At 46.0% G+C, this 15,678-nt stretch overlaps 1 protein-coding gene across 1 annotated transcript; it reads right to left on the bottom strand.

Moving 5' to 3' along the window:
• Positions 1-1,554: 1,554 nt before the first annotated feature.
• On the bottom strand, positions 1,555-11,718 carry LOC119280189 (alkane hydroxylase MAH1-like). The gene is made up of 2 exons (XM_037561132.1): positions 10,937-11,718; positions 1,555-2,314 (listed from the first exon to the last, which is right to left on the bottom strand). The coding sequence occupies exons 1-2, from the start codon at positions 11,716-11,718 to the stop codon at positions 1,555-1,557; spliced, it is 1,542 nt and encodes a 513-aa protein (XP_037417029.1).
• Positions 11,719-15,678: the final 3,960 nt, after the last annotated feature.

Consider the following 15,678-nt stretch of genomic DNA (forward strand, 5'->3'; position numbering starts at 1 on the left):
CCCTGAAGTCAACTTTGGTTTTGTTCGTGAAAATTTATATACTAGTGCAAAAGAAAGTCAAGTTTTTTCTTAAAGAAATTCTAAACAATTTTGAATTTTTTTTAATTATTAAGAAAACTCCCCATATAGGTGTATATACAACCAGGTTCCGATGTGTACTTCCCGGGACGCGGGCATTTGGTTCCTGCAGAAAAATAACTTTAGTAATCAAACAAAAAGTCAAAAAAAATTAAAAATATTTTTAAAATAAACTTGACCTTCCATTGTACTTGTGAGAAAAGTTACACAAAAAGAAAATCCCCCTTTGACTTCTTTTCAAACGAGATACAATCTCGTGAGGCCTGATTGGGTTGATCGGCGGCTGCTTGTTGGCCTGGCGCTGATACACTTGGTAAATTGTGAACATAGACGGGAAAACTATCAATTGCAAGTCAAGATGGACATCCATGTCAAATGATTCCAGGATGCATACAGAAAAAAAATTCGTAGATCAGAGATGGATCAAAACCATACAATATCAACATCTAGAGATTGGAGTATTACGTACCGACAGCATATAGTTGGTGGTGGGCATTATCACGGGTTAAGCTGGCCGCAAATTTCCGGTTGCGTCGCTGCCCACATGCGAGATGAGACCGCCACCGTACGTGTCACATGTGTTGATGTAGCATGTTGGTGTAGATGTGAGAAGGCACCGCCCACCTGCTCTTCGGCGCGCGTCAGGCGGTGCCGTGGTATGCCCGCCGCGTCATCTCAACGCGGTGCTCACGCCCTCCATTGACGCGTGCGTGTGGCCACTGCTTCCCGGCTGCATGGGTTGATGTAGTTAGTGAAAGCGTATATTAAAGAAGACACCGCGAGCGAGCTCCCCGGCGGAAGTCCCTCAACGTCGTCGTATGACAATGGCGCTGCAGTCGCCGGCGCGTCATTCGGGTGCCTTGGGTGCAAGTGCAGCAAGTGCTAGGTCCTCTCTTCTGCGGCTCCTATCCCTCGTCGGGTCTGTTAATTAGGAACAAAAGGAGAATCACTGGGGTCCGCAAGTAGTCGCCTTCTTCCCTAAGAAAAGCCTAGGGTTCATCTACCTCCCACTTCCCTTAGATGGCGGTCCGCCTTGTTACATTAAAAATGTGCATCGTTAGAATAACAGAAGCATCAATAGTACATTAACAATCTTGAGGCCTGATTACGAATCCGATTCATGTTTATCTTTTCACATAAGCAAATAGGTTTTCGTCGAAAGTTCATATTCAAGAACCGTTGCAATTGTAGCATGGAAACATAAACTTAATTATGAACATAAAAATAGGACGATAGTAACTTTATTATTATATTAGGGCATATTTTCGGTGGAATACATATGGGGCGGATGTTTCAGCGCTGGGATACATAGGCACCACTCAGCCTAACGAACAAACTGAGTGACACATTGCACTACTACACGGTAACACATATGCCCTTCGCCATATGAAGGGCTATGATCGATACAACATATTCGTTAATTAACTTTATCCAGCTTTTTCTCTCGATCATCACATATATTATTACTCTCATGAATCAATTGTTCATCACCTGCCTCCTCTTGATCTTGGCCTTGAAGCCGTTCTTCATGTGGAGAATGATGGAGACGTTGGGCTCGACGACATGCCCCGGCACGGCCTCCACCAAGAAGTTCCGCACCACGGTGGCCGCCACCACCTTGAGTTGCACGAACGCCATGTCCTTGCCGAGGCAGGTCCGTGGCCCGGTGTTGAAGGACACGAACTTGTACGACGGCATGTACCGCGGCTTGCCGTCCTCGCAGATCCACCGTTCCGGCCGGAAGTCCCGGCAGTCCTCGCCCCACACGGCCTCCATTCTCCCCATCGCGTACAGCGACACGATGATCTTGTCCCCCGGCCGCACCTCGTGTCCGCTCGGCAGCGTCTCCGCCGCCACCACGCCCTTGTGCTCGAACGGCACCGGAGGGTATAGCCGGAGAGCCTCGCACAGGGCGGCATGCAGGTACACGAGCCGGCTCAGCTCATCCGGGTCGTAGGTTGCCATGCCATTGCCGTCCACGGTGGTGGTGGTGGCCTTGATGGTGTCGAGCTCTTCCAAGATCTTGGACTCCACGTGCGGGTTCTTGGTGAGGAGATAGAAGAACCAGGACAGCGCCGAGCCAGTCGTGTCACGGCCAGCGAGCATAAGGTTCATGGTCGTGTCGCGGAGGAAGACGTCCACAGTCATGCCAGCATCATCGTCGTCGATGTAGGAGGAGAGCAGGTCCGTCGTGTCCGAGTCCTCGTTTCCGCCTCTAGCTTTAACCGCCTCACGCCTCTGTTGGAAATATGCCCTAGAGGCAATAATAAAAGTGTTATTATTATATTTCTTTGTTCATGATAATAGTCTTTTATTCATGCTATAACTATATTATCCGGAAATCGTAATACATGTGTGAATACATAGACCACAATATGTCCCTAGTGAGCCTCTAGTTGACTAGCTCATTGTGATCAACAGATAGTCATGGTTTCCTGGCTATGGACATTGGATGTCGTTGATAACGGGATCACATCATTAGAAGAATGATGTGATGGACAAGACCCAATCCTAAGCCTAGCACAAAGATCGTGTAGTTCGTATGCTAAAGCTTTTCTAATGTCAAGTATCTTTTCCTTAGACCATGAGATTGTGCAACTCCCGGATACCGTAGGAATGCTTTGGGTGTACCAAACGTCACAATGTAACTGGGTGGCTATAAAGGTGCATTACAGGTATCTCCGAAAGTGTCTGTTGGGTTGGCACGAATCGAGATTGGGATTTGTCACTCCCTGTAAACGGAGAGGTATCTCTGGGCCCACTCGGTAGGACATCATCAGAATGTGCACAGTGTGATTAAGGGGTTGATCACGGGATGATGTGTTACGGAACGAGTAAAGAGACTTGCCGGTAACGAGATTGAACAAGGTATCGGTATACCGACGATCGAATCTCGGGCAAGTACAATACCGCTAGACAAAGGGAATTGTATATGGGATTCATTGAGTCCTTGACATCGTGGTTCATCCGATGAGATCATCGTGGAACATGTGGGAGCCAACATGGGTATCCAGATCCCGCTGTTGGTTATTGACCGGAGAACGTCTCGGTCATGTCTAAATGTCTCCCGAACCCGTAGGATCTACACACTTAAGGTTCGATGAAGCTAGGGTTATAAAGGAAGTTTGTATGTGGTTACCGAATGTTGTTCGGAGTCCCGGATGAGATCCCGGACGTCATGAGGAGTTCCGGAATGGTCCGGAGGTAAAGATTTATATATGGAAAGTTGTTGTTCGGGTTCCGGAAAAAGTTCGGGTTTTTTCGGTATTGTACCGGGAAGCTTCCAGAAGGTTCCGGAGGATTCCGGAGGGGTCCGGAGGTCCAGAAATTGTTCCACCACGTCCAATACAGTAGCATGAGCTGTAGGGGGGCGCCCTAGCCTTAATGGGCCAGGGGCACCAGCCCCCCCAAGGCCCATGCGCATGGGAGGGGGAAACCCTAAGGGGGAGGGCCTCCACTTGACTTGGGAGGCACTCCTCCCCCCCTTGGCCGCACCCCTTCCTTGGAGGAAGGGGCAAGGCTGCGCCTCCCCCCTCTCCCTTGCCCCTATATATAGTGGAGGGGAGGGAGGGCAGCCATACCTGAAGGCCTGGCGCCTCCCTCCCTCCCGTGACACCTCCTCCTCTCCCGCAGGTGCTTGGCGAAGCCCTGCAGGATTGCCACGCTCCTCCACCACCACACCGTCGTGCTGCTGCTGGATGGAGTCTTCCTCAACCTCTCCCTCTCTCCTTGCTGGATCAAGGCGTGGGAGACGTCACCGGGCTGTACGTGTGTTGAACGCGGAGGTGCCGTCCGTTCGGCACTAGGATCTCCGGTGATTTGAATCACGACGAGTACGACTCCTTCAACCCCGTTCTCTTGAACGCTTCCGCTTAGCGATCTACAAGGGTATGCAGATGCACTCTCCTTCCCCTCGTTGTTGGTTTCTCCATAGATAGATCTTGGTGACACGTAGGAAAATTTTGAATTTCTGCTATGTTCCCCAACAGTGGTATCAGAGCCAGGTTTATTGCGTAGATTCTTTGCACGAGTAGAACACAAAGTAGTTGTGGGCGTTGATGTTGTTCAATATGCTTACCGTTACTAGTCCAATCTTGTTTCGACGGTATTGTAGGATGAAGCGGCCTGGACCGACCTTACACGTACTCTTACGTGAGACAGGTTCCACCGACTGACATGCACTTGGTACATAAGGTGGCTAGCGGGTGCCAGTCTCTCCCACTTTAGTCGGAACGGATTCAATGAAAAGGGTCCTTATGAAGGGTAAATAGCAATTGGCATATCACGTTGTGGTTTTGCGTAGGTAAGAAACGTTCTTGCTAGAAACCCATAAGCAGCCACGTAAAACATGCAACAACAATTAGAGGACGTCTAACTTGTTTTTGCAGGGTATGCTTTGTGATGTGATATGGCCAAGAAGAATGTGATGAATGATATGTGATGTATGAGATTGATCATGTTCTTGTAATAGGATTCACGACTTGCATGTCGATGAGTATGACAACCGGCAGGAGCCATAGGAGTTGTCTTTATTTATCGTATGACCTGCGTGTCATTGAAGAACGCCATGTAACTTACTTTACTTTATTGCTAAACGCGTTAGCCATAGAAGTAGAAGTAGTCGTTGGCGTGACAACTTCATGAAGACACGATGATGGAGATCATGATGATGGAGATCATGGTGTCAAGCCGGTGACAAGATGATCATGGAGCCCCGAAGATGGAGATCAATGGAGCTATATGATATTGGCCATATCATGTCACAACTATATAATTGCATGTGATGTTTATTATGATTATGCATCTTATTTACTTAGGACGACGGTAGTAAATAAGATGATCCCTTACAAAATTTCAAGAAGTGTTCTCCCCTAACTGTGCACCGTTACTACAGTTCGTCGCTTCTAAGCACCATGTGATGATCGGGTGTGATGGATTCTTACGTTCACATACAACGGGTGTAAGACAGTTTTACACAGCGAAAACACTTAGGGTTAACTTGACGAGCCTAGCATGTGCAGACATGGCCTCGGAACACGGAGACCGAAAGGTCGAGCATGAGTCGTATAGTAGATACGATCAACATGAAGATGTTCACCGATGATGACTAGTCCGTCTCACGTGATGATCGGACACGGCCTAGTTGACTCGGATCATGTAATGACTTAGATGACCAGAGGGATGTCTATCTGAGTGGGAGTTCATAAGATGAACTTAATTATCCTGAACATAGTCAAAAGATCTTTGCAAATTATGTCGTAAGCTCGCGCTTTAGTTCCACTGTTTAGATATGTTCCTAGAGAAAATATAGTTGAAAGTTGATAGTAGCGATTATGCGATCAGTAGAAAGCTTATGTCCTTACTGCACCGCTCAGTGTGCTGAACCCCAAACGTCGTTTGTCGATGTTGCGAACATCGGACATACACGTTTTGATAACTACATGATAGTTCAGTTAAATGGCTTAAGTAGAGGCACCAAAGACGTTTTTCAAAACATCGCGGAACATATGAGATGTTTCGAGGGCTGAAATTAGGATTTCAGGCTCGTGCCCACGTCAAGAGGTATAAGACCTCCGACGATTTTCTTAGCCTGCAAACTCAGGGAGAAAAGGTCAATCGTTGAGCTTATGCTCAGATTGTCTGAGTGCAACAATCACTTGAATCGAGTGGGAGTTGATCTTCCAGATGAGATAGTGATGTTTCCCCAAAGTCATTGCCACCAAGCTGCTAGAGCTTCGTGATGAACTATAACATATCAAGGATAGAGATGATGATCCTTGAGGTATTCGCGTTGTTTGACATCGCGAAAGTAGAAATCAAGAAGGAGCATCAATTGTTGATGGTTGGTGAAACCACTAGTTTCAAGAAGGGCAAGGGCAAGAAGGGATACTTCATGAAACGGCAAATCAGCTGCTGCTCCAGTGAAGAAACCCAAGGTTGAACCTAAACCCGAGACTAAGTGCTTCTGTAATAAGGGGAACAGCCACTGGAGCGGAATTACCCTAGATACTTGGTAGATGAGAAGGCTGGCAAGGTCGATAGAAGTATATTGGATATACATTATGTTAATATGTACTTTACTAGTACTCCTAGTAGCACCAGGGTATGAGATACCGGTTCGGTTGCTAAGTGTTAGTAACTCGAAATAAAAGAGCTACGGAATAAACGGAGACTAGCTAAAGGTGAGCTGTCGATATGTGTTGGAAGTATTTCCAAGTTTGATGTGATCAAACATCGCACACTCCCTCTACCATCAAGATTAGTATTAAACCTGAATGATTGTCATTTGGTGTTTGCGTTGAGCATAGACATGATTGGATTATGTCTATCGCAATACGGTTATTCATTTAAGGAGAATAATGGTTACTCTATTTATTTGAATAATACCTTCAATGGTCTTGCACCTAAAGGAATGGTTTATTGAATCTCGATCGTAGTGATACACATTTTCATGCCAAAAGATATAAGATAGTAATGATAGTACCACTTACTTATGGCACTGCCATGTAAGTCATATTGGTATAAAACGCATGAAGAAGCTCCATGTTGATGGATCTTTAGACTCACTCGTTTTTGAAAAGTTTGAGACATGCGAACCATGTCTATTGGTATATACGCATGAAGAAACTCCATGCAGATGGATCGTTTGGACTCACTTGATTTTGGATCACTTGAGATATGCAAATTATACCACATGGGCAAGATGACTGAAAGCCTCGGTTTCAGTAAGATGGAACTAGATAGCAACTCATTGGAAGTAACACATTTTGATGTGTGCAGTCCAATGAGTGCCGAGGCATGCAGTGAATATCATTATGTTCTTACTTCACGGATGATTTGAGTAGATACTGAGTGTATTTACTTGATGAAACACAAGTCTGAATTATTGAATGGTTCAAGTAATTTCAGAGTGAAGTTGAAGATCATCGTGACAAGAGGATAAAATATCTATGATATGATCATAGAGATGAGTATCTGAGTTACAAGATTTGGCACGCAATTAAGACATTGTGAAAGTGGTTTCACAATTAATACCGCCTGGAACACCATAGTGTGATGGTGTGTCCGAACATCATAGTTGCACCCTATTGGATATGGAGCGTACCATGATGTCTCTTATCGAATTACCACTATCGTTCATGGGTTAGGCATTAGAGACAACCGCACTCACTTTAACAGGGTACCACCTAATTCCGTTGAGACGACACCGTTTGGAGAAACCTAAGTTGTCGTTTCTTAAAAGTTTGGGGCTGCGACGCTTATGTGAAAAAGTTTCAGGTTGATAAGCTCGAACCCAAAGCGGATAAAATGCATCTTCATAGGACACCCAAAATAGTTGGGTATACCTCCTAATTCAAATCCGAAAGCAATAGGGATTGTTTCTTGAATCGGGTCCTTTCTCAAGGAAAAGTTTGACTCGGAAAGTTGAGTGGGAGGATGGTGGAGACTTGATGAGGTTATTGAACCGTCACTTCAACTAGTGTGTAGCAGGGCAAAGGAAGTTGTTCCTATGGCACCTACACCAATTGAAGTAGAAGCTTATGATAGTGATCATGAAACTTCGGATCAAGTCACTACCGTACCTCGTAGGGTGACAAGAATGCGTACTACTTCAGAGTGGTACAGTAATCCTGTCTTGAAGGTCATGTTGCTAGACAACAATGAACCTACGAGTTATGGAGAAGCGATGGTGGGCCCAAATTCCAACAAATGGTTAGAAACCATGAAATCCGAGATAGGATCCATGTATCAGAACAAAGCATGGACTTTGGTGGACTTGCCCGATGATCGGCAAGCCATTGAGATAAATGGATCTTTAAGAAGAAGACGAACATGGACGGTAATGTCACCGTCCATGAAGCTCGACTTGTGGCGAAGAGTTTTTCACAAGTTTAAGGAGTTGACTACGATGAGATTTTCTCATCCGTAGCGATGCTGAAAGTCCGTCGGAATCACGTTAGCACAAGCTGCATTTATGAAATCTGGCAGATGGATGTCAAAACGAGTTTCCTTACCAGTCGTAAGGAAAGGTTGTATGCGATAAAATCAGAAAGGTTTTGTCGATCCTAAGGATGCTAAAAGGTATGCTGGCTCCAGCGATCCTTCTAAGGACTGGAGTAAGCATCTCAGAGTTGGAATGTACGCTTTGATAAGATGATCAAAGATTTTGGGTCTATACAAAGTTTATGAGAAACTTGTATTTCCAAAGAAGTGAGTGGGAGCACTATAGAATTTCTGATGAGTATATGTTGTTGACATATTGATGATCAGAAATGATGTAGAATTTCTAGAAAGCATATAGGGTTATTTGAAAGGTGTTTTTCAATAGAAAACCTGGATTAAGCTACTTGAACATTGAGCATCAAGATCTATGAGGATAGATCAAAAACGCTTTATGGTACTTTCAAATGAGCACATACCTTAACATGATCTTGAAGGTGTTCAAGATGGATCAGTCAAAGAAGGAGTTCTTGCCTGAGTAGTAAGGTACAAAGTTAAGACTTAAAGCTCGACCACGGCAGAAAAGAGAGAAAGGACGAAGGTCGTCCCCTATGCTTTAGACGTAGGCTCTACAGTATGCTATGCTAAGTACCGCACCTGATGTGTGCCCTGCCACTTGCCTGGCAAGAGAGTACAAAGGTGATCAAGGAGTAGATCACCAGATAGCGGTCAAAATTGTCCTTAGAAGAATAAGGACATGTTTCTCGATTATGGAGGTGATAAAGAGTTCGGCGTAAAGGGTTACGTCGATGCAAACTTTAACACCTATCCGAATGACTCTGAGTAGCAAACCGGATACGTATAGTGGAACAACCATTTGGAATAGCTCCAAGTGGAGCGTGGAAGCAGCATTTACAATATGACATAGAGAATTGCGAAGTACATACGGATCTGAATGTTACAGATCCGTTGACTAAAACCTCTCTCACAAGCAGAACATGATCAAACCCCAGAACTCATTGAGTCTTAATCACATGATGATGTGAACTAGTTTAATGACACTAGTAAACTCTTTGGATGTTGGTCACATGGTGATGTGACCTGTCAGTGTTAATCACATGGTGATGTGAACTAGATTATTGACTTTAGTGCAAGTGGGAGACTGTTGGAAATATGCCCTAGAGGCAATAATAAAAGTGTTATTATTATATTTCTTTGTTCATGATAATAGTCTTTTATTCATGCTATAACTGTATTATCCGGAAATCGTAATACATGTGTGAATACATAGACCACAATATGTCCCTAGTGAGCCTCTAGTTGACTAGCTCGTTGTGATCAACAGATAGTCATGGTTTCCTGGCTATGGACATTGGATGTCGTTGATAACGGGATCACATCATTAGGAGAATGATGTGATGGACAAGACCCAATCCTAAGCCTAGCACAAAGATCGTGTAGTTCGTATGCTAAAGCTTTTCTAATGTCAAGTATCTTTTCCTTAGACCATGAGATTGTGCAACTCCCGGATACCGTAGGAATGCTTTGGGTGTACCAAACGTCACAACGTAACTGGGTGGCTATAAAGGTGCATTACAGGTATCTCCGAAAGTGTCTGTTGGGTTGGCACGAATCGAGACTGGGATTTTTCACTCCGTGTAAACGGAGAGGTATCTCTGGGCCCACTCGGTAGGACATCATCAGAATGTGCACAGTGTGATTAAGGGGTTGACCACGGGATGATGTGTTACGGAACGAGTAAAGAGACTTGCCGGTAACGAGATTAAACAAGGTATCGGTATACCGACGATCGAATCTCGGGCAAGTACAATACCGCTAGACAAAGGGAATTGTATACGGGATTCATTGAGTCCTTGACATCATGGTTCATCCGATGAGATCATCGTGGAACACGTGGGAGCCAACATGGGTATCCAGATCCCGCTGTTGGTTATTGACCGGAGAACGTCTCGGTCATGTCTACATGTCTCCCGAACCCGTAGGGTCTACACACTTAAGGTTCGATGACGCTAGGGTTATAAAGGAAGTTTGTATGTGGTTACCGAATGTTGTTCGGAGTCCCGGATGAGATCCCGGACGTCATGAGGAGTTCCGGAATGGTCCGGAGGTAAAGATTTATATATGGAAAGTTGTTGTTCGGGTTCCGGAAAAAGTTCGAGTTTTTTCGGTATTGTACCGGGAAGCTTCCAGAAGGTTCCGGAGGATTCCGGAGGGGTCCGGAGGTCCGGAAATTGTTCCACCACGTCCAATACAGTAGCATGGGCTGTAGGGGGGCGCCCTAGCCTTAATGGGCCAGGGGCACCAGCCCCCCCAAGGCCCATGCGCATGGGAGGGGGAAACCCTAAGGGGGAGGGCCTCCACTTGACTTGGGAGGCACTCCTCCCCCCCTTGGCCGCACCCCTTCCTTGGAGGAAGGGGCAAGGCTGCGCCTCCCCCCTCTCCCTTGCCCCTATATATAGTGGAGGGGAGGGAGGGCGGCCATACCTGAAGGCCTGGCGCCTCCCTCCCTCCCGTGACACCTCCTCCTCTCCCGCAGGTGCTTGGCGAAGCCCTGCAGGATTGCCACGCTCCTCCACCACCACCACGCCGTCGTGTTGCTGCTGGATGGAGTCTTCCTCAACCTCTCCCTCTCTCCTTGCTGGATCAAGGCGTGGGAGACGTCACCGGGCTGTACGTGTGTTGAACGCGGAGGTGCCGTCCGTTCGGCACTAGGATCTCCGGTGATTTGAATCACGACGAGTACGACTCCTTCAACCCCGTTCTCTTGAACGCTTCCGCTTAGTGATCTACAAGGGTATGTAGATGCACTCTCCTTCCCCTCGTTGCTGGTTTCTCCATAGATAGATCTTGGTGACACGTAGGAAAATTTTGAATTTCTGCTACGTTCCCCAACAGCCTCTTGGCGATCGTGTCGCCAATGAACCGGTCGATCTCGCGCTGCGCCACCGCCATCTTCCTCTCGTACCCTACCCCGAGCCACCGTACCAGCTTCCACCACGACAGCGGGAGTACATTGCGGATGAGGAGTACGTCCATGGCGTCGTCTATAGCACGCGCAAACCGCACCTCCGGGAAGCCAATGGCCAGGCAGCCCGGGTCGACGCCGAACACCAGCGTGGTCGTCATGTCGAATGTCAGCCTGAGGAACACGTCCATGAGGTCACACTCGCCGGTGCCGGCGGCGGCGACGTGGGCGAGCAGCGGGAGTAGGTCACTCTCCACCTTGCGGCGGCTGCACTGGGACACAAAGGCCCGGAACCAGGGTCCGGACATGAGCAGCTGCGCCTTAGCGCGCTGGTGGCGCCAGGAGTCGCCGTCGGCGTTGAAGATGCCACCGCCGAGGATGTCCATGATCTCGGCGAAGTCGGGGCCCTTGGGGTAGTTGGGGAAGTTGGAGGTGAAGACGTGGCGGACGTTGGCAGGATCGGAGGTTAAGAAGAGCTGCATCCCCGAGTGCAGCGGGCCGATGATGCGGAAGTTGAGATCGCTGACGCTGAGGAGGGAGGTGGCCCAGTCGTGGAGGCGCGGGAGACTGCCGAGGAGAGACGGCAGCATGCGCACCAGCGGCCAGTCCAGCGGGATCGCTGGGTTCTTGCGCCTGGACCTCAGGTGGAGGTAGTAGAGGACGACGAGGAAGACCAAGGAGAGTGAAAGCTCGAGGAAGGAGACGGGAACCATTGTTGCTGATGTTAGCATTTGCATTGCAGGTCGAAGACAACTGTGGAGGGGAGTTGAAGGCCATGCGAGGGCCATATATATACTCATGATCGGGCAGACAAGAGGACGATGAATGGTGAGAGATTTGCTTTCAGATGTTACTACATACTGTATTGTATTGATCAATGACGATCGATGCTTCGATTTGAAATTTACCTAGAAGGTATCAGTAGGGTACAGTATATTTACTCAAATCCAGCGACATGCCAACAACTAGTATTTAGCACTGACGCACGTAGAGTTCAACGATCCACTCCACCATGGCCAACTCGCCATCTGCTAAGTGCTAAAAACGAACTCTCTGACATGGACAAGGCGATTAATTAAACTCCAGCTTCCATGTACATCGCTGATCCAGAACACACGCTGATGTATGTAGTTGTATTTATCCTCTACTAGTACTGTGTAACCTGTACCGTGTCACTCTGTCAGACCAGCCAGTTTTTATGTGGCAACATAAGGACATAAACACACGTTTTTAGGATGACTTTACTTAGTAACATAAGGACAACACAATTTAGCTGACATGCCCAGATAACTAACCAATTAACGAGTAGCCGGTACTGTCACTACAGGAAAACACATGTTGCCTAGTATCATGCGGTAAGCCTAATGGCTAGCTTGATGACCGTTGGTGTAAACCGAGTATGCTCACCAGACACTCGGCTTATATTCTCGATTTTCGTTTTCATAACCAGGGATTTTCGTTTTCATAACCAGGAAATGCTTGGCCTCCCAGCAAGACGAGTGGTCCCGAAAGGACACTCGGCTTACTCTAGTTTATAAATAGCGGCCCGGCCAGCCCTTTGAACTTCAAATCACGCCGCCGCCGCAGTCAGCCTTTCCCGTGACACTTCTGCCGGTTGCATCCGCAGCCGCCGCCACCGCCGGTTTTCGTCGCCGTCTCGGAAAACCGAGGTGAGCACATAGCAACCCATCGATCTTTTCGTGTTCATATAGTTCGATCTCTTCGTGTTTGACCTATTCATATGAATAATATTGATGATATTTTGTTTATGGGGTAGTGAATATGAACAACAAAGGGGTATGTGGCTACGTGTGCGTTCAAATTCATATTTGTGACAAAATATGCGAAAAGGAACATGTATGTGTTCATATTCACTCCTTTCGTGTTCATATTCATATGAACATAACGATGATATTTTGTTTTTCATATTAGAATAGATGCATTTCTCGCAAAAAAGAATAGATGCGTGCATGATATCTTGGTACTACATTATGTATTGTATTGATCAATGACCGTCAATGCTTCGATTTGAAATTTACCTAGAAGGTATCAGTAGTGTACAGTACTATTAGTACAGTATTTACTCAATTCCAGCGACACGCCACCAACTATATTTAGCACTGACACAGGTAGAGTTCAAAGATCCACTCCACCATGGCCAACTAGCCATCTGCAACAACGAACAATCTGACATGGACAAGGCGATTAATTAAACTCCTGCTTCCATGTACATCACTAATCCTGGACACTCGCTGTCCGCAACTATTACTGCTAACTCCCGCTGATGTAGTTGTATTTATTCCCTAGTTGGTAACCAGTACCCCTGTCACACCAGTCAGTTTTTATGTGGCTACATAAGGACATAAACACACGTTTTTAGGATGGCTTTACTTAGTAACATAAGAACAACACCAACTAACATCAGGGAAGTTCGATATGTACTAACACCTTTGCTGAAATCCAGTTAACAAGCAGCCAGTAGTGTTGTGCCGTCTCTATGAAATTCACACTCTTTTTTTTTCAGGGAATGAAATTCACACATTAATCCTGTATATCCTCCTTGCATATGTGAAACAAATTCTCTAGATTTATATCTGTTGGTAGAACAACATTGATTCGATTTTCCAAAAAATAAAACATTGCTTCCTTTGCTGGTTGGTTTGTAAGATTTCCTACACGTAACAACCTGAGGAGTTGCGCCTGCAAGGGCGAGCTGACGAGGCGCCTAGGAGTGTGGTCCTAGACGGCGGGGGAATGTAGCTGGGATGGAGCTCCAGTGCTTCCGTGACAGAGGGAGCAGAAGAGTTGCATGGCGACGAGTTACCATGGGCGCCGGAGAAGAAAGGGATTCAGTAAATATGGTGGTTGGAAGTAGGGATTAGGAACAGATTCACAATTACTGGGAATTCATGATAACTAGCCTGGCTGCGTTGAGATTCATTTCGCCAGGTATCCTCTGCTGGAGTGGTCCTTAACAATCGGGAGCGTACGACCCAGGTCATATAACTTTTTTTCCCATGAAGCACTACTCCTGCCGCTACTCGTAGTCGACGAGGCCATATTCCCTACGGTCTAAGATATCAGCCGGTGATATTGACTTGTTAACAACCGGCTAATAGTTCACTCAATCAAAAAGTACAAGTTCAGATGGATGTTTGGTTGCAAGAACAGGAAAGAAAGAAAGCCTGGATGGGAAGAGGAGAGAGGTACAGAGAAGAAGCCGGTCTACTGGGGTGTGTCATGGAATACGCACACCCTAGTGTGGAACTGTGGATAGCATGTATGTACACCCTATTGTGTTGATTGCCTTCCGCTTTTAGGAAGGTTCCAGAAGATTCCGGCCAGGTTTTTTCCTTTCCTTTCTCTTATTTTTCTACCAATTATCTGTCGGTCTTAAATATTTGTTTTCTCTTATTTAATATGAATCTTTTTCCTATTTCTAATTTAAAAATTCATGATTTTTTTAAAATTCTAGAATATTTTTATATTCACACAACTTTTGAATTCATGAATATTTCAAAAATTATGAACAAAAAATTGTCATTGTTTTTAGAATCATGAATATTTTAAACCCAGGAATAATTTTAAAATCCATGAATATATTTCAACTTTTGCAGTAGCCGTGTTTTAGGGAAAAAATTGCTCAAAAACCGCTCAACACAACATCGTGTAGCTACAAAAATGACCGCAGTTATTACTGTAGGCCCTGATGTAGTTGTATTTATTCTGTACTGTGTAACCTATACCCTGTCACACCAGCAAGTTTTTATGTGGCAACATAAGGACATAAACACATGTTTTTAGGATGGCTTTACTTAGTAACATAAGGACAGCACCATTTAGCTAACATGCCCATCTAACTAACAAAAGGGTACCCTGATGTACTAATACCTTTGCTGAAATCCAATTAATGAGTAGCCGGTAGTGTTTTGCCCCATGAAATTCAAACATTATTCTTGTATATCCTCCTTGCATATGTGAAACAAGAACTGAAGGATAGTCTCCAAATGTCAATCTGTGGGTGATTTATATTATCTGCAAAATCAAACTCCAAATTCATCAACATCTGTCAGCTGAACAAATATTGATTCATTTGCCTCGTTGGTCTGTATATATTCCTGCACGTTGTGTGTATCTTTTTCCTGCAACTAGCAAACAGAGAAGTTGCGCCTCCAAGGGCGAGCTACCGGGGCTCCAAGGAGTGTGGTCCTTGACGACGGGGGAGAGTGGCGAGGGTGGAGCTCCGGTGCTTCCGCGCCAGAGCGAGCAAAGGAGTCACGGGGCGACGAGTTACCATGTGCGCCGGAGAAGGAAGTGGGATTCCGTGATTCGATAAATGGGGTAGTTGGAAGTAGGGATTAGGAATGGATCGAAAATTACCATGAATTGATGATAACTGGCCTGGCTACGTTATTGAAAATTACCATGAATTGATGATAACTGGCCTGGCTGCGCTAAGATTCCTTTCTACGTGTGTCCTCCGCTGGAATGGGTCTCTACCGATCGAGAGCGCACAACCCGGGTTGTGTAAGAGCATCTCTTGCAGACCCCGTAAAAAACCTGTGTAACCTGTAGCATGTCACACCAGCCAGTTTTTAGTGGCAACACAAGTACATAAGCTCACAGTTTTCAGGATGGTTTTATTTAGTAACACAAGGACAACGCCATTTAGC

The sequence above is a fragment of the Triticum dicoccoides genome, chromosome 3B (genome assembly GCF_002162155.2).
Source record: "Triticum dicoccoides isolate Atlit2015 ecotype Zavitan chromosome 3B, WEW_v2.0, whole genome shotgun sequence".
NCBI lineage: Eukaryota > Viridiplantae > Streptophyta > Magnoliopsida > Poales > Poaceae > Triticum > Triticum dicoccoides.

Bases quoted from the DNA above. Each gene is read 5' to 3' on its own strand.
- LOC119280189 (XM_037561132.1), bottom strand. From the start codon at position 11,718: ATGGTTCCCGTCTCCTTCCTCGAGCTTTCACTCTCCTTGGTCTTCCTC. The intron at 2,315-10,936 runs GCTGTTGGGGAA...TTTCCAACAGAG, and splicing joins GGCGACACGATCGCCAAGAG to GCGTGAGGCGGTTAAAGCTA.